Source organism: Pagrus major, chromosome 14 (genome assembly GCF_040436345.1).
Source record: "Pagrus major chromosome 14, Pma_NU_1.0".
In the NCBI taxonomy this organism is placed as follows: Eukaryota; Metazoa; Chordata; class Actinopteri; order Spariformes; family Sparidae; genus Pagrus; species Pagrus major.
Genome location: NC_133228.1, coordinates 19,020,830 through 19,048,693, shown reverse-complemented (window position 1 = coordinate 19,048,693; position 27,864 = coordinate 19,020,830). Strand labels below are relative to the sequence as shown.

At 41.3% G+C, this 27,864-nt stretch overlaps 1 protein-coding gene across 1 annotated transcript in view; it reads right to left on the bottom strand.

Annotated features, from left to right (window-relative positions):
* lhfpl3 (LHFPL tetraspan subfamily member 3) overlaps positions 1-27,529 on the bottom strand; it is a 37,395-nt gene extending 9,866 nt beyond the window's left edge. The window contains exon 1 of the mRNA XM_073480418.1: positions 27,094-27,529. Coding sequence (XP_073336519.1) covers positions 27,094-27,529 — 436 coding nt within the window. The remainder of the gene's footprint in view (positions 1-27,093) is intronic.
* Between the last annotated feature and the right edge of the window lie 335 nt (positions 27,530-27,864).

The window sequence follows — 27,864 nt, the reverse complement described above, 5'->3', positions numbered from 1 at the left end:
CTTCTCGAGTAGATGCACGCTTCCATAAATAAAATCGTTCCTCAGAGTTTTTCAAATGTATTTTTTTGGTGCCATCTAAAGAGACATTTCTCCAAAACGGTGCAACTCACAGCAAAAACAGTCTAGATGGATAAATAGCTCGACAGCTGCTCTCCCTTTAACTTTAATCTCCCTCTAATCTCTATATTTGAGAACATAAACAATCCAGGATCGGCTGCAAAAGCTGCCAAAATATGACTGAATTCAATTTAGCAACAAGCTAAACTTCCCTGCTGCCGTTATAATCCTCACAAGGAGCTGTCCGCGCTGCTGTAGTGCTGAAATCTCGACGAGGAGGAGGAGGCAGCTGTTTTTCAACTGATGTCAGCTGCTCCATTCTGCTCAAAGCAGCCTCAACAATTCCCTGTGATTTAGACACCGACTGTGGGGTCACTCCGGGCCGCTCTGTATGCATGCCAGCACACAGGCTGAAACAAAAAGACCATTTGCATGCCCTCTTTCTCTTTCCCCTCTCCACCTCCTGCAGCAACTAACACCATGTTCCTGTTGTCAGCGTGGATGATAAGGAGGGAGGAAGGGGGAAGGAGGATGCAGGGAGTGAAGATGAAGAGACAAGAGCGAGGAGGAGGAGAGGAAGAGAGAATAAAGACAAGGGGACAGGAAATGAGGAGAAAATAGCAGAGAGAGGGGCTTGATCTGTGCAGCTCAGGCGTAAAAATAACACGCAGACGACGCACAACGTGGACGAATCGGGATTGATAGTGTAAGATACCTGTACGTGTGCGTGTCGTTGTCAGGTGTGGATTGAAATGGCGAGGCGGAGCAGGGAAGGAGGTGAAGACCGGAGGGAAACGGCAGGAACAAGGGTTACAAGATTTGAATCCCAATGCACCTCATTTGAGACATGAAGGGAATGAAAGTGGCTGCTTAAAAATGCAGCGGCAGACAGACAGACCGACCGACCGCGCTCCTCCATCAGAGAACACACACACACACGAGACCACACTTCAAAGACATGAAACGCACACACACTTCAGTCAAGTCAGAGCAAAAAAAAAAAAAACCCAAGAAAACCTGGCTAATCCACTCTGTATTTCAATCGCCAGGACGACCTCGGCCATTAGCTTCCCCTGTCTTCATTCGATTTATCGAAAAGCAAAATAAAAATGTTACCCTCTGTCAAAGACGAGCTAGTTTGGGGAGAGAGGGTGCAATAAAATTGATTGAGGATCAAATTTACAATCTAATCATGTCTGGGCGGAGGGAGGGCGCAAGCAAGCTCAGGCCAAACAGAAGTCTGAGAGTTATTATATTATTAGTGCTTTATCATTCATCAGAGTAGAAACAGCTGACCTTGGTCCAAGGTTATACACACCTTTATTCAAAGCTAATGTGATTGGAGAAAGTCAGCAGAGCGCCGGTGTTACTGTTGCTACGCCCGTGAAGCTTCCTGCTAATGAATTTGAGGAAATAACGAAAAAAACTAACAAATTTGCAGTAATTTTTTAAACAATAGGCCCTTAATTTGAGATAAAAGTGGACAAAAACAGCTTATTTTTCCTTATTTCTGGCCAGTGACTGCTCATTCTGGCGGTTGAAATGAAAGCGGTTGCTAATTAAGCTAACGTTAGCTTCATGAGTAGGTTGAAAGCACAATTTCTGGCCGACATTCACCCAAAAATGAAAATGCAGTCAGTATCTACTCGCTCCACTATGTTGATGGAAAGTCGGGTGAAGGTTCGTGGTCCACAAAACATTTCTGGAGCTTTAAGTAGATGGAAAAATGATAAAATGGCTCCATTCAGCTCGTCTGCCATGATCCACGTCTCAGGAAGCATCAAGATTTGAAAAAACAAAATCTTCACTGTAGCCGCTAAACTTAACACACACCACGTCTGAAGTGGGTGCACAAGCTTGACTGCACATCCAGGGTGTAAATAACATCTTTTATAAATCAATTTGGGATCTTGCTGCTTCTTGACACCTGGATTATGCCAGACGAGCAGTCTGGAGCCATTTTATGGTTTTCTTTCAGTTGTTTAGGAGAATGTTTTGCGCTGAAGCTTTCCATCGGCATGTGGGTGAGAAGATAATGGCTGAATTTTCATTATTGGGTGGACTCGTCCTTCAATGTTTCCAGCTGACTCTTGTAAAAAGGAGCTTAAATATACACCAGTTACTGAAATAAACAATCAGCATTGTTCCTGCAATGCAGAGATAGTTATTCCTCGTGTTTTGAGTTGGCAAATTTCTACCACCAGCTGGAGTGAGATTATATTGTTCTTTTATGTATTTTTTTAAATTTTTTGGTGGGTGGTTGGGAGGTCTGGGAGACTTCTTCCAATACAATGCTAATTTTAACAGACCTCAGTGTGGACAGTTTCACACAGTCTGTTTCTTCAGTTAAGAATATTCCCATGAAAACTGCAGACTGCAGTTGATTCTGTGTTTTATCTCTATTCACCTCCATTGTATTGGGCACCGAAACAGATACTGAATTTTAGATGTTTTATTAAATACCGTGCATCGCAAATGAAACTTTACAAACATACCAACACACAAAGCCTGGATAAAACAACCCCAAACAATAATTTCTTGCTGTCTACTAGCAGTAATAAAACTAGTTATTGATTATGTGTTAGTAAAGTCAAACATGTTCAAATATTCCCAACAATACCACTAGAAGTTATTGAGAAAACTGTACTTTAAGGAGTAATTTGGGTATAATCATGATAAAATAACATGTATTTAACCAAAGTCATGCATTTACTAGCTGGTAAGGTAGTTAGCCAGACATGCTAACATTTGCAGTTTATGCTAGAGCAGTTAAACACGCAGTTTAATCCACTCCTTACACTTCATCTCGTGTGTTTTTGGTTTAAAAGAAACCTCTTTCCAAACTCTTTCAACACTGAGTGTCTCTCTTTCTGCACACAGCTTCAACGTGTGAGGAAATCAAAAATACAGAGCCACGTTGTGAAAAAGAGGGTTAACGGACCTATCAGGAGCACGGCGGGAGAAAGGGTTAAAAACAGGGAGGCAGGTATGGTTTACAGTTGCTATCGGCTTATTTAAAGGAGGGCGAGAGGTGCTACTCCTTCAAAGAAAATAATGTAAGCTAATGTAATGAAAGTGGCTCAAAGCCTCTTAAGGCGACGCTGTGAGAATAAATTCAGCACAAATCTGATGCACGAGTGTGTTAGCAAATTATTTTAAGACACCTCCAGTGGCCCTTTTTTTTAAAACCCCTCAGCGCCGCATAAACAAAGCCTTCTTCTTTAAGTGATAAATCTGCATAAAAGTTATTGTGATAATCCTCCTGGGTGGAGGCATTGTTTTCCTCCTTCAGATTGCAACGAGGCTCCCGCTGCTGCTGCCTCGCGGTACACAGGAGACGGCTTCAGAAGTTGCATCCAAACATTCTGATGCCGCCTCAGATTTCGTTGCCTGGTCTTGTTTGAAGTCGGTCCTAGTTGGAAGAGTCTTCCTCTGAGTTTTTCAAAAGGAGGTTTAATCAAAGCACCAAACATGTTTCGGGGGAGTGGGAGGTCGCTCTCTACAACGAGGATCCAATCAATCGGGACGAGGGAGATGCTGCACCAAACCCTCGAATGCTGCGGTGCGAGCCTCTCTTGTGTCGGGTAAACCCCTGACCATATGTCCCCGACCCTCCAGAGATGTCGTCACACATGACCGTAATCCGGAGCGGCTTCTGTTCTCTGGAAGCACAAGAGGACCCTACAAACCCTATCAGAGGAGGAAGGGGATTGGAGGTGATTTAGAGCAGGTGTTCCCATTAATTAACTGCTCCCACCAGTCAACCCGAGCGTGCCAAGCAGGATCCCAGACAAGAAGACAAACATGTGTTCGGCCTTGTGTGCTCGCTGTCAGTAAAAGGCGAAATCCCCCCGCTGTGGTAATGTTTGTGGAGCTCAATAATGTCAAGCGTTGACAAAACAACAGCAAGATTGTTTTACTGTCTCAGTGGGAGGGCGAGGACAAAATCTGCGCTGGTCAGATTCGCCCCTTAATGAGCTCAGGTATGCTGCATGTTTGATCAGTCGTGGTTTCATTTGAGTGCTCTCTGATGCGGTGACAGCGTTGGTGAAGTGGCAGACAACTTTGGCAGAGCTGAATCTTTAACGGTTGTCCTTATTTTCTCTCCAAAAAACCCGGCTGCCTTTGAAGTCGAGCCGAGGGGATTGCTTCAGTAACTTCTAATGTGTCTCTGATCTGTGGTGATGGCAGAGAGTACATGTTCTCCTCTTCTTTCCTCCTTCTCCCCTCTCACTTTCTGCACCGCTGAGCACTGATGACTGATTATGTGAGGGGAGGAGAAAAAATATGGAGCGCTTGTCTTACAGAGGAGAAAATCCACCTGGCATGAATAGAGGAAATGCAAGCTGGTAAGAACGGAGACCTCTAAAACGACACTGTCTCGCCGACAAAAGATTTATTTAGGAGCTGTTGTGGAGCTTTTGACCCCCGTTACTCGATCTTCAGCAGATGAAGGTGCTGAGATGTCAAAGATTTTTTTTTTTTTTTTTTTTTTTTCTTTTCATCTATTTAAAAGTTGAGACTGTAAACACAACCCACAGATGGTTAAGGTCTGGTTAGGTTTAGGCAAAAATTACACTTGGCTAAGGTTAAAAAAAAAGTATTTCGATACAAAAAAAATGGTTGCAAGACAGCCCGGTGTCTCGTTAAAGAGTTCCTGCTTTTGTCGACAGAAAATGGCTGACGTCTTGCTAAAATACTCGGTTTTGTCAGCAGAAAAACAGATTCAAAATGTGCCGATGTCTCCTTAAAGTATCCTCTTTTATAGACAGAAAAACTGCTTTAAACTGTCCCGATGTCTCCTTAAAGTATCCCCTTTTGTCGTACGGATAAACAGCTGCAAAATGTCCCCATGCCTCACTGAAATTACCTGCGTCTGTCAGCCCAGAAATGGCATCAAAATGTGTGAATGTCTCTCTAAAGATACCTGCTTTTGTAAAATGGAAAAAAACTGCTGCAAGAAAGTCCCTAAATCTTTCTAAAACCATTGGTCTTTTTGTTGGCAGAGAGAGGGCTCAGATGTCTTGCTTCAAAATCCTCGTTTTTGTTGATAGAAAAAAAGACTGCAAATATCCTGACGTCTTGCTCAAATACTCACTTTTGTCAACAGAAAAACATTTGCAAAGAAGTCTGCTTCTCTTGCTAAAAATACCCTATTCTGTGGATAGAATGACGGCTTCGAAATGTCCCAAGGTCTTGCAAAAATTCTCGCTTTTGTCGACAGAAAAATGACAATCGATGAATTTGAGATGGTCTCCGACAGTGTCCTGCTGCCTGATGGCTATCTGTCGAGCCACCCTTCAACCCCTCTTTCTCCAGCTCATATAGATGTCATCTGAACTATGTCGCTCGTAAACTGACGTAGTTGAACTAAGGGCCATTTCAAATTTGTGTTCAGTTGTTTTTTTATGTTTTAAAACGAGTCTCCATCTACTTCAGTTGTTTAGGAGAACGCTGCAGCGCTGTTTTGCTGTGAAGCTCCAGAAATGTTTTGTGGACTACGAAATTTCACCTGACTTTACATCAGCACCACTGAATTTTCATTTTTGGGTGAACTTGTCCTTTAAGAATAACTATATAGAAAGAGCCAATCTTCACGCTGATGGTGTTGTTTGCTTATGTAGGTCACATAGAGGCATCAGTAAACTTGTAGTACGTTTAAGGAAACATAAAAGGGATAAATAGTAGTGTAGCTGCTTCTCACTCGAGCATCCAGCCACTTATCATGCAGCTGTGGTACTCCATCGCTCCGGGGATGCAGCCCCTGACCTGCGGTTGCGACCTGAAAGCAAGCGGTTGCCTTCAGGAAACTACCCTGATCCGCGGAGACACCTTGAAACCACATCGAGGGCTCCATCGAGACTCCCGTCGCGCTTCCCCTTTCCTCCTGCGGCTCCCGAAGGACCCCGGCTGATCCCGAGCAGCTTCACCTCGGCTATCTCTCGCGGAGGAGAGTGATAGGATGCTGCCGGCGAGAGCACGGAGAGCCGTATCCATGGCAACCGGCAAGCTCGGGAGGGATGGAGGAAGGAAGAGCATTAATGGTGGTGGCTGAGGTGGCTGCGAACATCGCTGAAACAACACACGTCCCCTATAACTCACCTCTCACACACACAAACACACACACTCCGAGTCCTGTTCTGTGATCCGTGACCTTTAAAAAACAGTGACTGTCAACAAACTGAAGAGCAGAAGCAACCGCTAACACACACACACACACACACACACACCTGAGAAAACACTCGAGAGCCTCCAGCGAGGACTATTGTTCCTCTGCTGTTTCCCCGGTGTAATAATCAGTAAGTCCGCTGGGATGCAAACACTCCCACAGCTCTCACTTCTTAACTCCCCCTGCCAAGTTTATCAAACAACAACCCCTCGCTGCGCCGCTACACCAGCTCTGCAGCCTTTTGATGTCCTCTCGAGCTCAAACCTCATTTGTATTCTTCTTCTACCCCCAGTTTTCTCTGAGCTTTCTCTTTGATTCAATCCCCCCCCCGCCTCCCCCCCAACATGTTTTCCAATGTTAACATTGTTAGTCATGTTTTCCACACAGCATGGCACGCCTCCTCATTTGCAGCTCAATACCACTGTTATAATCGTCGATGGATGATCAGTGTAATTAGGCGTCCACCTCGGAGTGGAAGCCAGCGGGAGCAGACGCCTCGCGACTTTGAAAAAACGATTCACGAATGGCTTTTCAGACGCAATTCGGGAGGTAATTTCAACAGGTAAACGTCGGAGGGAAAACATCAGGCGAACATTTTTTATTCAATAACAGCCGTCATGTTTGCCTTCAGTCTGACACACAGGCTTCAGGAGGGTAATATATTCTGGATGTCACGTCTGTATGATTGCTAAAAAGGCTGCAGTCATCAAACAGCCTCCTCCTCGTCCAGATATGAAGGTATTGATTGATGAGAGGATGGCATCGTGGAAATGAAATGTCCGTCTGAGGAAGGTTTGGTAGAGGAAGTGGATCTAATGGATCTGAGTTTTGGTGCGGCTCTTTGGGGGGGAAATGTGGACAAGAGAAAAGGGATTGGCAGGAAATAAATTAGATAATCAGGAGACGAAGGAGAAAATAGTATTAAGAGATCTGATACCTGGCTTCCGTTTATCGGAAGATGGTTAGATCCAAAGACGTAAAGAGCAAAGTTTTATCCATCAGCTCGACTGGAAACTGTTCAAAGATGAGAATGGCAGAGGAGAGTTGGTGGAGTTGTATCCAAACCTGGCTGATGGTGTTACTGTATTGCTTCTGATGCTCTGCTGCTGCCAAGTTTGTTATGTGATAAGACACATTTTGTAGAAACGTATCTGTGGTTTGCAGGAACCATCCTGGCGACCGGGCTGGACTATGACTCTCTTCCCTTTTTAGTCTGTTTCGTAATAGGTTTTGTCATTATTTTTCTTTCATGTCATCCTGTGCATCTTTTTGGCAGAAGTCTTTAGCTTCTAACCTCTCCTGCACTTTAAATTCATGTCTATCTGAGCATATGCAGACGTGTGTGTGGATTATATGTGAATGCATTTGTGTTAATTTTTTGTACTTGTGTAAAAATCTGAATATTTCTTCCATTACTGTCAGACAGCAGCAACGTGGCTTTTTCGGGGTCGATAATGCAGATTATTTGTAATCAAGGACACTGAAAACTGATATTTGGGAACAATATTCATTTCCAGTACACAGTGCATTACATTTATTTGATTAGTTACGAGTTACTTTGCAAATTCAGATTATTTTATTATTTGTAGGCTATTAATTGTGATGTCAGCTAGCGTTGTGGGCGGGACATTGTGTGACAGGATGTTGCATCACAGCCAAAGTAGCACATTTTTAAATTAGTTTATTTTATCAGCAATCTGAAAAAAATCACAGATTCTGATAATCTGAAAAATGTTGAGTATCGGCCCGTTAATCGTCATTATTCTATTCTTTCTGATTTAGTTAACTTAAAAAAAATAAATAAAATTAAGTGTCTTGGTGTGCATTAGTGTCTAAATCCATTTTTATTTCTTAATATCCTATTGTTATTTTACAGTAACTTGTAAAGCACTTCTAATTGCATTTTTATTTGTTTGAAAGTTGCTTCTTAAATAAAGTTTGACTGATTGATTGATGACTCAGAATCGACATATGACCTGTTTTTAATTCACACGCAGCATCAGCACGTCACAATAAACAGTGGTATCTATCAATAAGAGTAAAAATGGGCCTGTGGGAGGTGGTATAATAAAAACCGACAGATATACCACTCAGCGTGACAGATCAGACGCTTGTCACTCGCAGCTTCACTCGTATTATCCGCTAAAATGGGAAAAAGGCAGCTATTTTAAAGTTATGTCTTCCCGGTGTCACCAGAAAAGAGAGTTCATGGCTGTTTTTCAGACTTTTCTAACTGGGTGTTGTGCTGCAACCTTCAGTGAAGTGACTTTTACATAAATCAAAGAGCATCTGAGCATCATTCACCCTCAAACAATGACAGCCAGGTGTCACAACAGGCCTCAGACAACCTGATATATGAGGAAAACCTGCGCCTGAGCGTCCGTCTCCTCGACACCTGCAGACACCGGCATAACTCATTAACACAAACATTCGCAGGCTTGAAATGAACATCACTCAAACGCATGTGCAACGGACACACACAGGCTCATCCGAGGCAGATAGTTTCAAATGGGTCACCGTGTCCTTGTCCCGCTGCCTAACTCAGGAGGAGGAGAATAAATCAAGTGGCTGTCTTCTCCACCCCCGACCCAGTGATCAAGAAGATAAACCCCCGATGGGAAATCTATAAAGCCGTGCCCCTCCTCTGGGCACATGTGAAAGCTGGCAGCAGAGGGAGAGACGTTTTGACATCGCTCTGTGGAGGACAAGACGACAGCTGCAAAGTCTAATGGATCAAACGCGAGCTTGATATAGCTGCTGTCTGCTGGTCATTCATTTGTTTAGTTACAAAAAGAAAAAAGATGGCTTCAGTGTCAAGTGAGGAGGAGAGGAGTAATTTTTTTAGATGTTTTATGGCCCTCATTGCTTATTTAACAACACAAAACACAAAGTTAAAGGAATAACCCGTCTCCCACTCGAGCCAAATACTCATCATTAATGGAAATACTGTTGAGCTACTTTAAATTACTTCATACTTTTCTTGTTAAGAAGTTAATTTTTAGTAAAGTATCATATACACAAAGCCAAATTTAGCCACTTTACCCTATATTTATAGTTTTGAAAAGGAAACCAAGCAGTACATTTCAAACATTTATGCCTTAAAAAATAAGAAAGCTGCAAAATTAATATTTGTAGTTATTTCTGGCTAACAAGGCCAGACCCCTGTCTAAATGAATGGGAAAAGATCCATAACTTCACTTTTAATGATCACCAAGACATAAAAACTGTGAAAAGTTTGGTGACTTTGCCCCAAAATACAGTTTAAAACGCCTTTTTCCCCAAAGGTTATACTTCTGTTGTGCATGCGCAGGATGTATCACGACAACGACTTCACAACGCATTGACTCGCTGGACCGTACGTCGACGACGCTGCCATATTTCTGAATAAAAAGCATGAACGCTTACATTGTCATCATTAGTTTTATTCAGAAGACCCACAATTTCCACTTCTACTTGTATTTGTTTACAGGGCAGACTTGCCACATCCAATATGGCGGACGCGCTAAACGGGCCGACACAATCAATGCGGCGTCTACGTATATTTATCTATGCGTGACGCCGTCAGCTCGACAAGAGCTCTTGAACAAATACGAGTTTAATGTCTTGTGTTTGAACCAACACGCCTTTCTTGTTAATCCTCCTCTTTTGTGTTTATTAGTAGTCCGTTTGCAGCTGAAGCAAGTCAGTTGAAACTGTCGTGAAGGTCCCATCAGTGCAACAACGCGATTGGCTGATATCTTTCCCGGTTCTGCCGTGATAAAGCACACGATTGTTAGATCCATGTTCGAAATGCTTTAAGTGGCATGTTTCCTCTCTATAATGTCTTTAGAAGAAGGCTGACAATTCCTTGGTGCAAATATTTCTTCACAGCACGTCCCAGATATTAATATTCAAACAGTTTCCAAACTTCTGTGGATTATCTGTTTTCAGATGGTGACAGACTAAAAAGCTTCCATCTTAGAAATGCCACGCATCTCCTCTCAGCTTTCAAATTGTGAATCAGGGAGTTTTGCAAAGTACTTTTCCTGCCAACACAGAAATAGCCGAAACCAGCCCACAGACATGCTGGTGAATTAAAATGCAGAGAACAAAAAATGTGAATAATTTCAAAAAGGAATATAACCATCTCTAGTTTGATGGATTAACTGGATTACTTTGAGGGTTTTTACCCTCAAATTGAGAAAACTTGTACGTTTAAATGAAGAGATTCACTAATATTTAATTCGAAAACAACAGCAGTGTTGCATTTTTAAGCTTTCAGTTTAAAGCCATCATTATTTCCTCGTCCTCCAGTTCCTTTTCACGTTTATCTTAACAATGGATCTAATGATTAAATGTTTTGTGAGAAGACTCGCTCAAAGAGATGACATACACCTGACACGGCTCTGTAAAGCACTTCAGCATCTCATTGTTTTTCCATGTTGGCTCACTCTCACTGCTCTAATCAGTGTCTGTTTTTAGCTAAATAAAAAAAAACCTTTCATAAACCCAACATATAATACCTGCCCAGCACCAAACAACAGACAGACAAGGTTAGCGACTAGCTGGGGAACAAAATGGAGTGTTAAGCCACAAAAACAAATCAGATATTTCCCTCAGAAGCTGGTGGAGACCGAAAACAGATCTAAAAGTAGACTGAATATTGGACTTAGATGTATCAGGTGTCCAGGAACATGACTCAAAATGAATGCTGATTCTTGTCTGACGGATGTGTAATTAGGCAACTAATTGTCTAATGTCAATGTTGTGTTTTTAACTTGTTCTACTGACACCAAAGGGCCAAAAAAAATCACAGTTTTAAACATCCTAACGCAACCAGGTATTTTAATCTCCGCTGAGATTTGGATTTTTAGCTCAAATTTGTATTTGTAATTTCGCTTTGGACAGTAGCTAGGCTGTTAGCGTTAGCCTTGTTGGTCATGCTGTCTAAACGCTACAAAGGGGCAAAGCTGAAAAGTTTAGGTGACTGTTTCCAACCAGCAGCAGCATCATTTTAAAGTTATTTGCACAATGACTGCAGGTCTTGATAAAGAGAAAAACATGTATTTCTGTGAAAGCTTCCCAATAGTTAGCTCTTGTTGCACTTCTTAATATGGTGTCCTCATTGTCTTTCCCCAGCACAGTCAACATGTTCATACAAGCATAATGTCTTCTTAATAATAATAATAATAATAATAAAACCACATCTCCCCATTTATTTTTGCCCAAAAAACACTACCCTCTTGTTGCCCTTGGGCTGAGATTAATTGTGTGACGTTAGTCTCTCTCTCTGTGCACTCAGGTCCTAATTAAGAGGAATTCAACTCGCTTCATCTCGTTATGATGAAGCTGGGGAGGGAGAGGGGGCTCGCTCTGGACCGAGCAGATATACAAACAGATTGAGGAGGAGGAGGGAGAGCTGGCAGGGTCGGGAGAGGATGGGGAGATGTTGTTAGTTTGATGTTTTTTTTGCTTCATTTTGCAGGTTTGTGAAAAGAAAAGCTACAGATTGATTTGCATTCTTGAGCCGCAGATGAGAATCAGAGTAGTTACTGTTGCTATCTGTGGATTAAATGAGGATATTTCCTTTGTACGATGATACGTGACTGAATTTCTGAAACAAAGCGGCAGCACAAGAGAGACCGAGAGGCCTCCGCTCAGTGTCTTAGAGTGTAATGATTTATTCACAAACAAGCAGTCGTGTTTGCATTCATAATTCACATTACAGTGACCCAAGCGACCGTCGCAGAGAAACAATGACAACAACAGCGGCAAGCGTTTAATCTGCAAGGTTGTTAGAACTGGCTTTCATGTCCAGAACATCTCAATTGTGGGCTGAGATTGAAAAGCCCGAAGGGATCAAGAAGCAACAAAGTCATTCGACAGTCAAATTGGCAAACTGCTGGTTCGGGGTCTCGTTTCTGACATTCAAGCTGTCGCATCCCATCACAGCAAGGCTCCGTCTTGTTGTTTTTTTGTTAGCTCTGATGGGAAACTTCTGGAGAAGTTTTCGGTCGTCTGAGGTCAATGGAATAATGAATCCTCTTAAAAACCTTCGGCCTCTAAGCTCGCAGGGATGATCGGTACCAGGGGTACCAAGCGTGCCAGGGTATCAGGGCCTGGCTATCATCAGCCTCTCTGCTCCACCCCTGTTCCACCATCCTGTTTAAACTAATTACATTACTCCTGGGGAGACGGGATAATCAAACCTTAATGAAGCATGGAAGACTTAAGTGCCGGGCTTGACATGATGACAGTCTCTACCAGCAGAGGTGCTGAACCTTTCGTCGATCTGCAGAAGACAGTAGGATTTGTTCGTAGTAAAGCTGGAGAAAAATGATCTGAAACGCATTTTTTACCAGACTTCTTTGGATATTTAGACATTTCAAAACAATGTGGGTGTGAAATGGTCCATCTGATGAAATGAACCGGCACTGAGACCCAAGTTTAACCAAGAAGAATAATGGTAAAACACATATTTAAACGTTTCAGTGCTCTTTGAAATTTACAAACAGAGCTGCATTAATTCATAGAAGTCAACAAGCCAGACATTAAATGCACCACACTTTGCATTTAAAAAAAAAAAAAACATCTTGTGAAAGGACCATGAATAATGGAGGCTTTCCTGTTCACATTATGCAAACTGGTCTGACTGGAAGGTTTGCAGCAATTACTTAATAAGAGGAATCAATCAGGTCTGAGTCCAGCTGTGATTGATTGAGTGGAATTGGTCCAAAACTGTCTGGATGACGGGATGGATGGATTTTTTAAAAAAAACACCAAATTTAAAGTCAATCAAAACGACTTTTTAAATATGTCCTAATAAAACAGATGCAGTGAGTGTTTATCAACAGGCGATGATTCAAATTCGAGGATAAATGTGAATTATTCCCCGACAAGTGAGAAAATTGAATCCACCATTATGATAGCCTTGAACAGACTGATAGCCACAACTCTGACAAATAAGTTAGTTTGTGTTATTCTGGAGTTTCCCGTAAGACTTAAGAGTCAGCGGGAAAAACAGTAGAGTATTTTGTTCTCCTCTGGGACGAGCTTATGCTCCTTGAGATTATCACTTTCCCCTGCTGGGGGATTTGTCACTGATCCCTCGTGCAGTGGGGAGCAGGCTATTTAGTGACGCTCCCTCAGGGACACATAATACAATAGGATAATACAACAGCAGATTGGGAACATTTTCTTTTTTTGCAGAGAGAAAAATAACACAACATCGACGGCTGCTGCTCGCGTCAGTGATACTCCCACTCAGCCGGTCTGAAACACACTCAGATGAATAAATCTCTTCTCGTCGTTCATAGACACAGGCGCTGTCGCTCCACACAGTTCAGCAATGCACCGGAGATGTCAAACTCAGAGTTGCCAATCACTCCTCTTCCTCTCCTGATGCCATTCAGCGCTCTCATTTCCGTCCAAATCCCTTGCTGTTAGCTCTCCTGCTGCTCCGTAACTAGCACCTTATTAGGAGGGTTATTAAGCCCTATAACTTCAGCTCATCCTCATACTGCAGAGACTCCTGGAAAGACCTCGTTATCTCCACATCAGCTTCAATGCTGTCTCTCTACCTGTCTGGCAACTGGACACCATCCCATCATCATCCCACCAATTTAAAGTGCAACACAGCTTTGGAAAATGCCAACGGACCTCCAAAGCGGCACAGTTTCTTTCTCTGGCCTCAGCAAAAAAAAAACATAAGAAAACCAGGCAGATCTCATGAAACATGTATGAAGCCTCCTTCTGGCAGAAATCATGGCTCTAGGTTGCCTCACAGACAGAAACATCGCTCTTGAGGAAGTGTGTAGCTTCACGCGAGCGAATTGTGGGTGTAATTAGACGCTCAACTCTGACAGCTTTAATAATGCCGACGCTGAGGAATTTCACTCAGCAATCCTGTAACATCATGAACGTTAGAGCAGAGTCTCCTCGTGGCCGGTTTAATCACGAGGTAATGGAGCCTGCGAGGTCTCTGATGTTTGTTCCCATAAAGCAGCTGTCCAGAACTGTGCAATAAGACTGCGATTTAGTGTTAAATAGGGCATTCAAGACAAATGGAAAAGCATTTAGAGAGCGCATACGTCCACAAAAGCCATATTATTCTCATAAGAGAGAGTGTTTGCAAGTTTTTAATCTGGATGTGCATCAGAATAGACCGTGAGATGGACGTGGATGACCCTTTGTACAAGAATGAATCGTGCCAAGCTTCTCAAATATGACTGTCAAGATTTATTCAAATGTTGAAGCACGAACGTCGGTTAAATTTAAGTGTGAATCTGTGCGTTTAATGTGAGTGAATCTGAGCACTGGTGCCTAAAGTTGCAGTATTTCTTCAAGAGTTATGGCAGTTTCTGTCAGACTAGACTACAGAAAATTGACAGCCAATTACAGGAAAAAGATAAAAAATGAATAACTTTTCCCAAGGATCATTGAATCTACAAACTTTGATGAAGTTTAGACGAAATGTCTACGACGAATGAGGGAAAAAAAAGTTTGACAAAAAATCTAAATGTCAGAAAATGTGTTTGAAAATGTCGTATACTGATGCAGTCTTAAACCAGAGAGAGAAACTGAAAACAAATAAGAAACTGTATATCTCATGGTTTAAAGGTGCAGAGCCAGACCTTCTGGAGGAATAAACACCCAAATCACATCAGATTCTGCTCTTATCCGGAGCCGTTTACCGACAGGAGGAGAGCTGAACGATTACTTTTAAACTTTATGGTTTAAAGAGTGGACTTGTCTTCACTCCTGTTTATCAACCTGACTGCAGCAGTGATCCACGGAGGTTGTAATTTACTGTAATGTTGACTAGAGCTGGAGAGAAATGTACTTTACTTCACGAATGTAACGTCACAGAGAGGAGAGGGGGAAAGAAAAGAGAGAACTGGAGTCTCTGGTGAGTGCTGAATTCGGTGACAGTTGACCTGAATGCCACAAATATTCACTTACGTTACATTTAGTCTCGTTCCTTGACTTGCCTCCTCACTCTCTGACTCTCTCCCGGATGTTGTAGCAACAGGCAACCAAATGAAAAACACTGTTACAGCATCAGCATTCATTTACTGTGGTGTTTCTGGCCACTTTACGAATGTTAGTCCAATATTAACTCTCCTTTTAGCTCTGTTTTATTTTCCACCGATTCCTTAGAATTGTCTTTAGCTGATTGTAAAACCAAAACAATAAGCTAAAAACTGCTAAAAAAGGCTCTGTAAAGCTGAGGGGAATTGTAGAGTTGGGTGATTATTTGTTACTACCAGCCACATCTTTCACGTTACACAGTAATTTCATCCATTGTTATGGTTATGAATTATTATCATTCAGTTAAATTTGTAAAAACATCCTTGAGATATCGTGCTGACAGACAAACAAACAATACCAAGAGAATAACCTCCTCGCTGAAGGTAGCTCCCCCATATGAGTCAAACAACACCACTCAGTGTTCTCGTGCTTAAAGTGGCCTTGGAGCTATTATGTTTTGTTTGTGCATGCAAATTCGCCCCATGTCAATAAACACCCCTATCACCGCTGTTCACTTCTCTCTTGTTAAACCTGCACAGAGGAGCATCCATCTCGTGGAGGATAATTACAGTCCCAGAGCCTTCTGGAGAACGTTGACTCTGGATGTCATTTTCATCTGGTTGGCAGCCCTGACAGTCTCTTCTACTTCTCTCCGTCTCACATAATCTCCATCTCTCTGCTCATTCCACGTCCTAACTACTCTGCAATCAAAACTGTCAGTCACACTTAAGGCTCTAAATACCTTGCCATTCCCCAATCAGACACACCACTCTTGCTTTACCTTGAATTGGCTCCAGCCGCCGCTGCAGCCCCGTCTGTCCATCACGCTTCGGCTAATTTTTATAGACAACCTCATCATCGCCTCAGAATGACATCTTATTCATCAACAAGCTGCAGTGAGTGAGTGGCTCGATGTATTGTGACCTTCACAATAATTGTTTCTCTTTTTACTTGAATTTTATTCTCATTAAGTGTGTATTTATCATGTTTTTTATGCGTTCTTGTGATTATTATCTACCTGTTTTTTTCAGGCTAAGATATCTAAAAAATTATTGGACGGATTGCCATTAAACTTTATGCAGACATTAATGTGACATTATACCAGCAAAAAATGTCAGCATAGCATTTCGCTCAAAGCACCACTATTAAGCCTCACAGAGTCACTAGCATGAGCTCAGTGGATGCAAAGGCCTTTACACCTTCCAAATACCGGCATGTTAGCATAGTCATTTTAAGCATGTTGATGTTAGCTTTTAGCTCAAAGCTCTGCTGTAGTAGAAGGCTAGCATGGTACACTCTCATATTCTTGTTTAATACCTTTCAACACTAGCTTAAGCCACAAATTCAATATTTTGTGTTTCATCCACCTGCAAATGTTAGGATGCTAACATGCTAAACTAAGATGGTAAGCGTGGTTAAGTTTACACTGCTAAATGCCAACCTGTTTGCACGATCATTTTATGATGTTAGCCTGTTGACGTTAGGGTTTAGCTCTAAGTACCCATGTATCTAAGAAAACTAGTATGGCTTGTCGTCATTTACTTCATTGTATTTATTTTAGATCAAGGTCACATGTCGCCCATGTCAGCACTGCAGCTAAACCATAAGAGACCTCGTAATCCTTGTCAGAGAGGCCAAACTGCTGCAACAGCTCGTCGCACTGACTACACTGTTACCTATGAAATTGTTAGTGCACATTAATGTCAGCTTCCTCCCCTGGGTGCAGCAGATTTGTGAGCAGCTGACAGGCAGATATGATGATCTCAAGTCTGGCTGTGATTTCAGCATCTTGGACACGATGTTCAATCTCACCTCTTCACCAGACCACACACCCCATAAAACACCTCGTCCTCTGTGACACCTTTACGTCGCCTCACCAACGCCGTGTTTAGATTTATTCTCTGGCTGACAGCTCTATTAAGGAGATCGCTGATCATCTGGGTGGCAGACTTTAAAGGACACATTTCAACCTTTTTTTTTGTGGAGTTTTGTGCACTTGATATCATGAAGTCTATATTTTTTTATGTCTATGTTTAAAGGGGCAAAAGGGAGATTTGTTTTTCTTATCCCAAAGCACAGAGCAACCATAACTCATCAGTGGAGGGGCTGACACACTCAGACATATTGTAAGGTGTATGTAATGCAACAATTAACTGCGTTGTATCCAAAGCTCCAGAACACCTATAGAGCTTATAGTGGCAGGTGTAGTCAGGTGGTAGAGCAGGTCTGCCCTTAAACATATAGTACATGGAAGTTGAATCTCCTCCAGGTCACTTTTGGACAAAGTTGTCAGGAAAGTACTAAAATGGAGAATTGTTGGGCAGGCAAAGTAATGAAAATATTGGATTGCTATTAAATGAGAGGACGTAATGAGGACCAGCTTTACAAGTTATTTTATCACCAAAGATTAAAAAGTTTTATTCTCAAGAAACCAATGATGATATTATGATGATGATGATGTTATTAACTTTCTCCCAGTCGTTGCTTTCCTAAATGTTTCTATTGCATCATCGTGGCTGTTTTCTCTGAAACGCAGCTGTCAAAGGAGGTCATCGAGGCTATAAAAGTGTCAGTTCCTACAAGTGAACTGATTGAGGTCACAGATCGTTAACTGTCCCTTTAAAAGCCTCATCAGCCAAAGGAGGTGATCCACTTTCTTAATCCTCAGACTGTAGTTTAGATCCGTGAGCTTCAGCTGACTTGGCTGCCTTTTAATTCGGCTGATTCACTCTGAATGCGTCTCCATCTCTCTTTTTGTTTCTGCTTCTGTAGCGTTTTTTTTTTTTTTTTGTCTGCTGAACCCTGTCTGAGCGTGAAAGAAGAAATGTTTTTACTTTCCAGAAGGCAGGCAGCCGGGGGGGGTGAACCAGCTGAGCACTTTAGATGGAGGATAAAGGAAAAGAGGGCAGAGGGTTTCATCTAAAAACCACCAGGTGAAGACATCACTTAGATTTTTTTTTCTTTTTTTCAGCTAATAGCTTCCTCTGTGTGTTCACGTTCGCGTCTTAGTCTCATGTGTGGTCATGTTACATCACTGTAAAGCCTCTCAGACTCTTCCGGTCCTTCATTATATGTGTGAGAGGATAAAGACCGAGCTGATGTCATTAGCTGCTCTGCTTTAAATCCAGACCAACCACACTGAAAATGTTCTCACAGCTCACACTGACGTGGGCTTTTTTTCCCTTAAATTAAAGATGCTGTGATCAACAGCCAATTATTGCCAGCAGATTCAAGTCTTAAAGTATTTATTTAATGTCTATTTTCACAAGGGTAAGCACAGAATTTTTAGCAGATGAGTGATTTCAGAGGTTTATTCGGCAGATTTTAATTTCACATGTGAAGAGATGTTTAATAGGTGTAAAACTGGCATGATATAAGCACATGTGATAATCAGATATCTCACATATCAAATGTAAGTGATAAGGAGGTCCATTTAATAGCTGTTCTGGAGCTTTTGACCACTTCACATGATCTTTGTCAGCAGGTGAAGCTGCCCATGGAGTTTTCTAAGCACTTTAAAGACTTCTTCTTTATATTGATTGTTTTCTCAACTGTTTCCATGCTCATCAATGGACTTTGAGACTCAGCTTTTGCACTTACGTATATGGATTCCATATTCAAGTATATAACAATGTAAAATGTACTTGTCGTAGAAACAGACAACTTTCCCACCCACTAGCATTTCAATGCTGGCGCGAAGACAACTGAATCGTTTCTGTTTTCCTTAGAGTCACAACTACCAACAACACAGGACAGAACTGGAGTTTATTCATTCATTTAGTCGATAACGAGACGCGAAAACAGATAGAAATGGTGCCAGGCTGCTGGCCTGGCTGGCTCGCCAGTCAGCTTTCATTTTCCCGGGAGATTTCGTGCTGGGTGGCAGACAAAATTGCACGATGCAAACAACGTTTATAGAGAATCTAAACGCAGATAGTGCCATTATGTCACTATTACATGGTGCAACTGACATTTACTTGGAAATTATACATGAAAACAAAACTACAGTTTAAGTTGTAAGGCACATGTAGATGGAAACTCTTCACATGTGAAAAGGATCCCACATGTATTGAATGCACATGTATATGTGATGATGAATGTATGTTCAATATTATAACTTGCACAAGAGAGCTCTTTTTTAAATTAATTTCACAGTTTAGATAAATTGCAAGGAGGACACAGTTTCCACACCATGATGAACGTCCCCAACCCCCGCTGTGATTTGATAGTTAGACTTGCTCCACTTTGGAGAAATGGAAATCATGGCTTGCATGTAAAGTGCACACAGTGAAGAGGGTTGCATGATATGGTAAAAAAAAAAAAAGAAAAATCATTTTGCGTTTATTTTGGCAAATACAACGATTGCGATATGGTTTATGATTAGTGGGGATTACAAATGTTTGCAACACCTTTGTCATTTGTTGGGGTCTGTACCAAACAAACATGTTTTCTTAGATCTTGAGAACAAGATTTGCAGGCCAGGACATCTCTGCTGCTGTACAGTACTTCATCATGATGCTGTGTTATCACACATTTTACCTTTATCAAAAAATAAAAAACGTAGCTTCTTGCCATGTGGATGCTGCACTGCAAAAGCATTTGAGTTACAATGGTGGGTCAATGTTCTTTCTGTCTGCTGTCAGGAGGGAATGTTGAACATATTGTGTCCTATGTTAAGGACTAAACATGACAGCTGATTGAATTACTATATGGACAGAAATAACTCGAGCAGTATCTCAATATGAGGATTTCAGCTTTCAAATATTCCCTGGATCAGTTCTCATTATCTCGCAGACGCAGTGTGATAGTGTCTCTGTGTTTCCTCTCCAAAACACAATGTGACAGTGATAAGCAGCACGCCCCAGTTCCACTTGACATCTTTCTGAAGAGGTGTAAAATTGAATACCGCACAACGCACCGCGCAGTCATATAATCATATCAGTCGGGCGCTTTATCAAATTGTGTTATCATGCATCAAACATACGGCAAACCGGTGCTGTTCTGTTCTGAGCTACAGTACATGCAGATGTCCCCAGTTTCCTGATTTTCTGCAGAGCAACATTTTGGATCAATAAACCTCCAGCTACCAAATGGACCCTTTTATTTTTGGCCCCGAATGCCAGACCACTTAGTAGGCAGAGAGCACCACGAGGGAAGCCACTTACTGCACGGGGAGCTGCTGGTCAGACAACCAGGAAATGGACCGCGAGTTGGAAACGCTTCAACAGCACTTTGAGTAAAGCCACCTCTGATTCTATGGATTTCTATGGATTTACAGCCACAGAAAAAAGGACAGCTGTTCATGCCACGGCAATCTTCATGTGTGTGTCTGCGTGTGAGATCCAGATGGCCATCAGCGCTCTGGAGGCCATCCAGGTTATTGAGCGCCAACGTGCAGCCTCACGTCTGAGCCTCTCTGCCTGCTGCTCCACACTGAGCACCTCACCTGTTTCCATCATTGCTGACACTCTGTAGTCAGGAATGCTTTTAACAGGGTTTATAAGTTGTGACTAATGGATTCGTTAATGGCAAATATATCACTTATTATGGCTTTATGTATAAATAATCAGCCATTAATGACCTTATAGGTCGTTAGGTTGTGAAAAATCCATTTTGTGTGTATCATCATGAGATTGCCTTTTTGCAGGGCTGTTTGATTCATCTGAAAATTACAGATAGGAAGGAAAAACCAAAAAAAAAATCTCTGGTGCGTTGGGCCAATTTTAGCACATCTCTCAAACTCAACTGGAGAAATAAAACACAATTTGTAAATAAAACAAAAAGTTTTTCTTAACTTTGGCATCAATAAACAAGGGGAAGGAAGATGACGTCTTGTTACTGATCAAAAAACATCAATAAACTAGAAGTAGAGCGCATACCTCCACCCACAAGGCCCAACGATCCCCCTTTCTACATTAAATTGTTCTCCCTCATAAATACCAGCCACCTATATACGCCTGTTTTTTTTTAATCAAGATCCATGCATTACTCCCTGACAAATTAACAAGTCAACAAAGTGAGAAAAATCACACCAGCTTCAGATTCACACCAAGTTAATAGGGTCTATTCTGGACTGAGACACATCCTGCATCCAAGTTTCGTGGAAATTCGTTCAGTAGTTTTTTGTGTAATCCTGCTGACAAACCAACAAACCAACAAACAAATGGACCATTAAAACTAAAATATCTAAGTTGTGTCGTCTTATATCTTATTGTAGTAGCAGAGGTGACTTTTGCCAAAAGTTTGTCGAGTGATTTTCTTGTGTTCAGGCAGAAAAGTGAAGAGAAAAGACATAAAAGTTGGTTCTCTGTTTGGGCAGGATGCCAGTTCTGTCTGATGTTCCCCTGCCAAATCCTCTGCAAAATAATGCAAAACACTTGTTTAAAACCATAAAACAGACCATCAAAAAAGAGAAAAAGAAAACAGAAACATAGTTAGAGCGATCATCATTACTGGTAGCTGCTTTTCTGAAATGTCTTCATCTACCAGAAGTGCTCATCAAACATTCAGGACGTCCCATCGCTGGAGAGGAGGGCTGCGTGTGCTGCCTTTGATAGCACATCGCAGCGGCCCCAGACCACCTGAAATGACATCTGACTGGGAGGATTTTTCCACAATCACGGTGGGCTTAGAGACTGAGAGCACCTCGATATTGCCTATAAAATCTTTTAATGGCAGATTTCGCAGAGGCTGACATTTCTGAGTGAACGAGACGGACGAGGAGAGGTGAGACGAGATGGACCGAGTGACACTGAAAGAGGCTGCGAGCTAAAGAGGTGCTGCGAACTGTGAGCAGCAAGATGAACTAAAAAGCATCAAAGTGAAAGTGCTTGTTTTGTTTTGCAAAAAGAAAATGTGACCTTTGGCTGATACATTTTTATAGATTCTGATATTAGACTGCTAATCCTGATGAATCAGTGCATGTACAGTTCAGTAACCTAGTTTGTTGACCTTGGCGTCGGGCCACAAGATAAATCTGAGGGGTTGTGAGGTAATTTATGCAACAAAAATATTATTTTGGGACTCTTTGCTTTCTGTGATATATTTGATAATGGCCTTAAACAAGTACTCACAGGATAACTCTGATTTTATACATCACAGTGTGTTAACAGAACTTGAGGAGTCCAAGCATACGTGAAAAAATGGTACAAAGCCTTTTGTGGCTAGCAGTTTGAGGCTACATTAGCCACTACTAGCATAACACACCTGAATCTCATTGACTATAAAATACGGACAGAGCTTCCAGGTCTGAAAAGTGAATCCGATGCAAGTACCCCAAATCTGTGTTCTTTCTAATGGCCAGCAGGGGCGACTCCACTGGTTTCAAAAAGAAGCCAGATAGTATGTAAGCTTATGAGAAAATGACCCTACTTCACACTTGATTTATTACCTCACTAAACAGTTTACTAATGAGTTTTTGGTCTCAATCTCTAGTTTAAAGTCATCTTTAACTCAGCATGATGCTCAGTTTGTAAATAAAGGTCCCATTTTGAGTAAAATAGACGCCCAACTTCTGATTGACAGGTCGCTACCGCAGCATGTCCAAAAAAACAAGATGGCAACGGCAATAATGCCAAACTCTTCAAAGCAATAGTCCACAAACTGAAGGATGACGTCACGATGGATTCAATCTTGCTGGATATCTAACTGAACTGTCTGAAACCAAGCTGCATTGTGGGTAATGTAGACACCAGGTTTTTAACAAGATAAGAATGTGTGGAATAAAACAGACACCTCTCTGGTTCTGCTCCATCGATTTTGATCCTCTTTTTAAATATGCATCAAGAGTGTGATGCAAAATCAGAGAAATCTCTCTTTGGAAGAGCAGCTAACGTCTCATCTGACCCATGATATTGTTATAAAAGATTTGCTGTCTGTCTTTGTCCTGTTCTATGATATTAAACTAAATATTTCTGTGTTTTTGACAATAAAACAATTTCAATATGTCAATTTTAAAATTGTGATCAACATTTTTATTGTTTTCTGAGATATTATGGACTAAACGAGGAAAATAATCAATAGCCCTCATCATATGTTTTCATGTGAAATCTGCAAGATAAATGCAGTAAAAGTGGACTTTAAAGTACAATATTTCCTCTCTGAAGTGCAGATGAGTAAAGCTGTGGGAAATGTAAATACAGAAGCACTTCAAAAGTTCAAGTACTGCACACGAGTAAACGTACTCAGTTACTCTCCGCCGCTGCTAATTATTCACACAAACCACCAGAGACGACTGAGTCAACTGTGCTAGTTTCTGAAAATCTGCTCCCGTGATACGGTGGGAAAAAAAAACTGGGGAAAGCCAACATGTGACTCTGAGGAATAAGAAGCAGCTTTGATCTGCGACAAAAAAAAAAAAAAACTGCAAAGGCTGAAACTGCAAGGCTGTGCCACTCATTAGACTGTGATCAGGCTCCTCGTAGTGCCTTCTCTTCAAGATCATCCAACTCACAGCTGCTGGGGTTTGATACGCAGGATACTTTTGAGACAGAGGGGTGTTTTGGGGGGAACATGGTGTTTAGATGAGGCCTTACAGCTGGACGATGGCTCTGCTGACCTATAAAGCTAATCAATGGTTTGTTGGATTGCGGTCTGTGGTCAGTGTAATCTTGGGACATGTTCACCCAGAATGGATGTTTAACCGCTGTGTGTTCCTGTAGGCAATAACAGAAGCCCACTCTCTATAAATGTGATCTTAATTGGTTGTGACATTTAATTCCTATTTGAGAACAAGCATGAAGATGCAGAGTACGATGCTGTGCTACTATTTATACACATAAAATTAGATTTATATGAATTTTGAACCTTAAATTATGCACAAAATCCTCTTTTATCAGTCATTATTCGTCATGTTTCTCTGAAGGGGTGTAAATTGGTGTGATGCCATTAATTTCCTCACAGAAATAAAATCAAATTATCTTGTTCTTGGCTTTAATTACAGCTCCTTCATTTACATACTTGTACGGTTGTTTCCATTAACAGTCCTTTTTTAATCACAGCATGTTAAGAGGTTCACCACTAACGTAGTTTGAGTATTTCTTTTTGTTATTTATTGTTTTATTTTGAAGTTTTGTCCTCATGTGTCATGTTTTGTTTTTCATTTCCTCCCTTTGTCTGTTTTCCTGGCCTTTTCAATGAAACTTTCTGTTGAGAAAGACCCTTTAAGACCCTTAAAAAGCATCGGTTCTGTTGCTACCAAAAACATGTAAATGTAGCGAAAAAGTAAAGTTGTTAATCTTGACATTCACTGCTGCTCCCCTTGTGTGCTGAAATAGTTGGCTGAGAAATAAAGCTGAGCTGAACCAGTTAGTTGAAATATATAAGTTTGGAAGGGAATCAAGATCTGTGCACATGCAGGGAAATTCGGTCTGCTTCGGAGAGGAGGCTGGAAATCTGACAAAAAGTAATTAAAGGCAGAAAGAAACACAAAGTACATGTCCCTACCACTGTGATTTTCCCGTCTTTACCAACTTTTACATGTGTTTGTGTTTTTATTTAAGGTGTGCGGTGGGTTTAAAGATGTTAGAGAGAGCCTCCTCTTGAAAGGCACAATGTATAACGTAAAATACAAAAACCATGAAGGACTTACCTGTTTCTATGAGACTTTATACTGACAGAGTTGAGTTAATTACAGTTTTTTGGCTGAAATAATACAAAATTCTGGATGTATGTTGAAATAAGTCTCATCAAAGTGATTGAAACTATGAATATTAAAGCTTTTGGATGAAAAACATACAAAAAAAATGCATATTTGAACATTTTTGTTCATGTTTTTGTTCACACCACTGTCTGCAAAATCCATTTCTGCAGTTGTAAAAAAAAAAGAAAAATGTTTCTCATTGTTTAACTCTTTAGGCGTCAGCACACAGAGTACTTTTTCACGGTTTCAATTTGAGGTCTTACGCTCCCTCGAGGCTGTTGTCACTCCACCTACACTTCAGACTGTTACATAATGTTTTATCAGGGCTTTGGCAACCACAGAAAAATGCTCTATAAAACGAGGTTTCACAGGATAAAATCTGTGGAAATGGGGCTCAAACTATTGGAGTAAAGCTGAGGAACATCTGGATTTTTAGATGAAAGCTCTGGTCAGATGTTTTCAACCTAAACATGAGCATTTTTTGGACAATCTGATGAAGGAAATGGGGGTAAAACGAATCATTTCCAGCACTGGTTGGTTGTTGTCATCCTCAGAAAATCAAATGCATGTACCTTTTGACTGAACATTATAACTTTTTTACAGTTTGAGTGGGGAACAGAGAGTAAAACCGACAATTTCCAGCAACTTACATGATTGTTTAATTAAACTCTTAATCACTTGAGCTCTGAGTAATCTCATTAGAGCTCAAACAAATCTGCAAAATGTAAACTGTGACTGTTCATTTGTTTTCCTCCTAAACTTGATCAGTCTGGGCAGAGAAATGAGAGCAACACAGACAATTTCCAGTTAATTATATGATTGTTAAATTAAACCCTTAATCATTTGAGCTCTGAGTAATCTCATTTGATTTCAAATGAGTGTATAATATTAAATCCATGATCTAAAAAAGCAGGAGTTTTCATTCCTTACTTTCATAAATACGTATGTATTTGACCCAAAAAAGAAGAAGAACATCTGGATACTTAAATAAAAGCTGTGGTCAGATGTTTCCGACCTAAACTGGATCATTATTTTACAAGAGGATAAAGGTAAAACAGACTATTTCCAGCAACTGATATGATTGTGAGATGAATCTCTTCATCGTTTGACCTCCGGGTAATCTCACTAGAGCTCAAACAAGCCTGAAAAAAAGTAGGATGAATTTCGACTGTCCAGTTGTTCTCATCCGAAACCTGATCACGTTTTACAGTTTGAGTGGGGAATTGAGGATAAAACAGGTAATTTTGAGTAAATTATATGACTGTGGAATTAAACGCTTACTCATTAGAGCTCATGTGAGTATATTTTAGAGTCCATTATCTAAAAAAGCAGGATAGACACTCACCCTTGACCTGAAAAAGCAGGGAACATCTAATTTTTTATGTGTTTATCCTAAACTTGACATGTTTTTACAGTCTGAGTGAGGAAATGAGAGTTAAACAAACAATTTCCTACACAGTATTTGAGCTAAAGAACGTGTATATTAACCTCAAAAAGGATGAGAACATCTGGATTTTTAGTTGTTCTCCTCATCTTGATCTTTTTTTTTTACAATCTGCTTGAAGAGATGAAGGTAAAACAATTTCCAGTAAATTACACGATTGTGGAATTAATCTCTTCATCATTTGAGCTCTGAGTAATCTCATTAGAGCTCAAAGAAGATGTCATTTTTCCACTGCTCAGTTGTTATCTCCAGACGAGTCTTTACAGTTTTATCAGAGTCATGATCTAGAAAAGCAGGAGAGATCGTTGTCTCGTACTTTATTTCATACATACTTTCATCTTTGAACTGAAAAAGCAGGGGAACATCTGGATTTTTAGGTATTTTATATGATTTTTTAAAATGTTTTAATCCTAAACTTGATATTTTTTACAGTCTGAGTGAGGATATGAGAGTTAAACAAACAATTTCTGAGACATTATTTGAGCTAAAATGAGTATTGGCCATGAAAAGGGAGGAGAACATCTGGATTTTTAGATATTTTATAAGATTTTTTAAATGTTTTAATCCTAAACTTGATATTTTTTACAGTCTGAGTGAGGAAATTAGTGTTAAACAGACAATTTCCTGGACATCATTTGGTCTAAAGTGAGTATATATAGACCTCATAAAGGAGGAGAACATCTGGATCAGTTTGAGCCCCCCTGGACCAACACTTTGACAGCCACTGAACACTTTAATGAACTTCCACCTGTAGTCGGTCAGACTGTCTCCTACCTGCTGCCAGCTGCATCCAGCCGCAGATCTTGTACACGGTGCCGGTGCTGCAGAAGAAGAAGAGCGCGAAGCAGCCGATGCAGGTGAGCACCAGCACCATGGACATGCCGATGAAGAAGGAGGCGGCCTTGAACGCACCGGAGGGGATGGCGCTGAACTCGGTGAAGCTGCCCTGACAGGTCAAGTCCCGGGACAGCCCGTTCCCGATGCAGTAGTGGAACAGACCGAAGTAGCCCGCCTGCGGGGTGTCCACGCCGTCTCCGATCCAGTACGGCTGGATGAAGCACACCACGTTGACGATGGCGAAGAGGATGGTGAAGATGGCCCACAGGACGCCGATGGCGCGGGAGTTGCGCACGTAGTTGGTCTGGTAGATCTTGGCAGCCTCGGAGGCGGGGAGCATGGTGGTGGTGGTGCTGGGGGCCCCGGGGACCATCCTCCAACGGGGTGCAGAGAGGGTCTGCTCGGTCCTCAGGATCAGTGAACCTGTGCTCAGCAAACTAACATCTGCCGCATCCGATCCGGTGGAAAAGGCTCAATCACTACTGCACAACTTATCTGATTTTATTTCTTTATATCTATTTATATTTGACTTTATTCACTCACAGCATCACTGCGCTCTCGCATCCATGGCAAGGTCGGATTTTGTTTTCTTCTTGTGTGTTTCATTCATCACTCTCCCAAAACGAAATGAGCGCTCCGGAGAGAGAGAGAGAGAGAAAAAGGAAAAAAAAAAAAAAATAGAGAAAAACCTCAGGAATCCATCCTCTC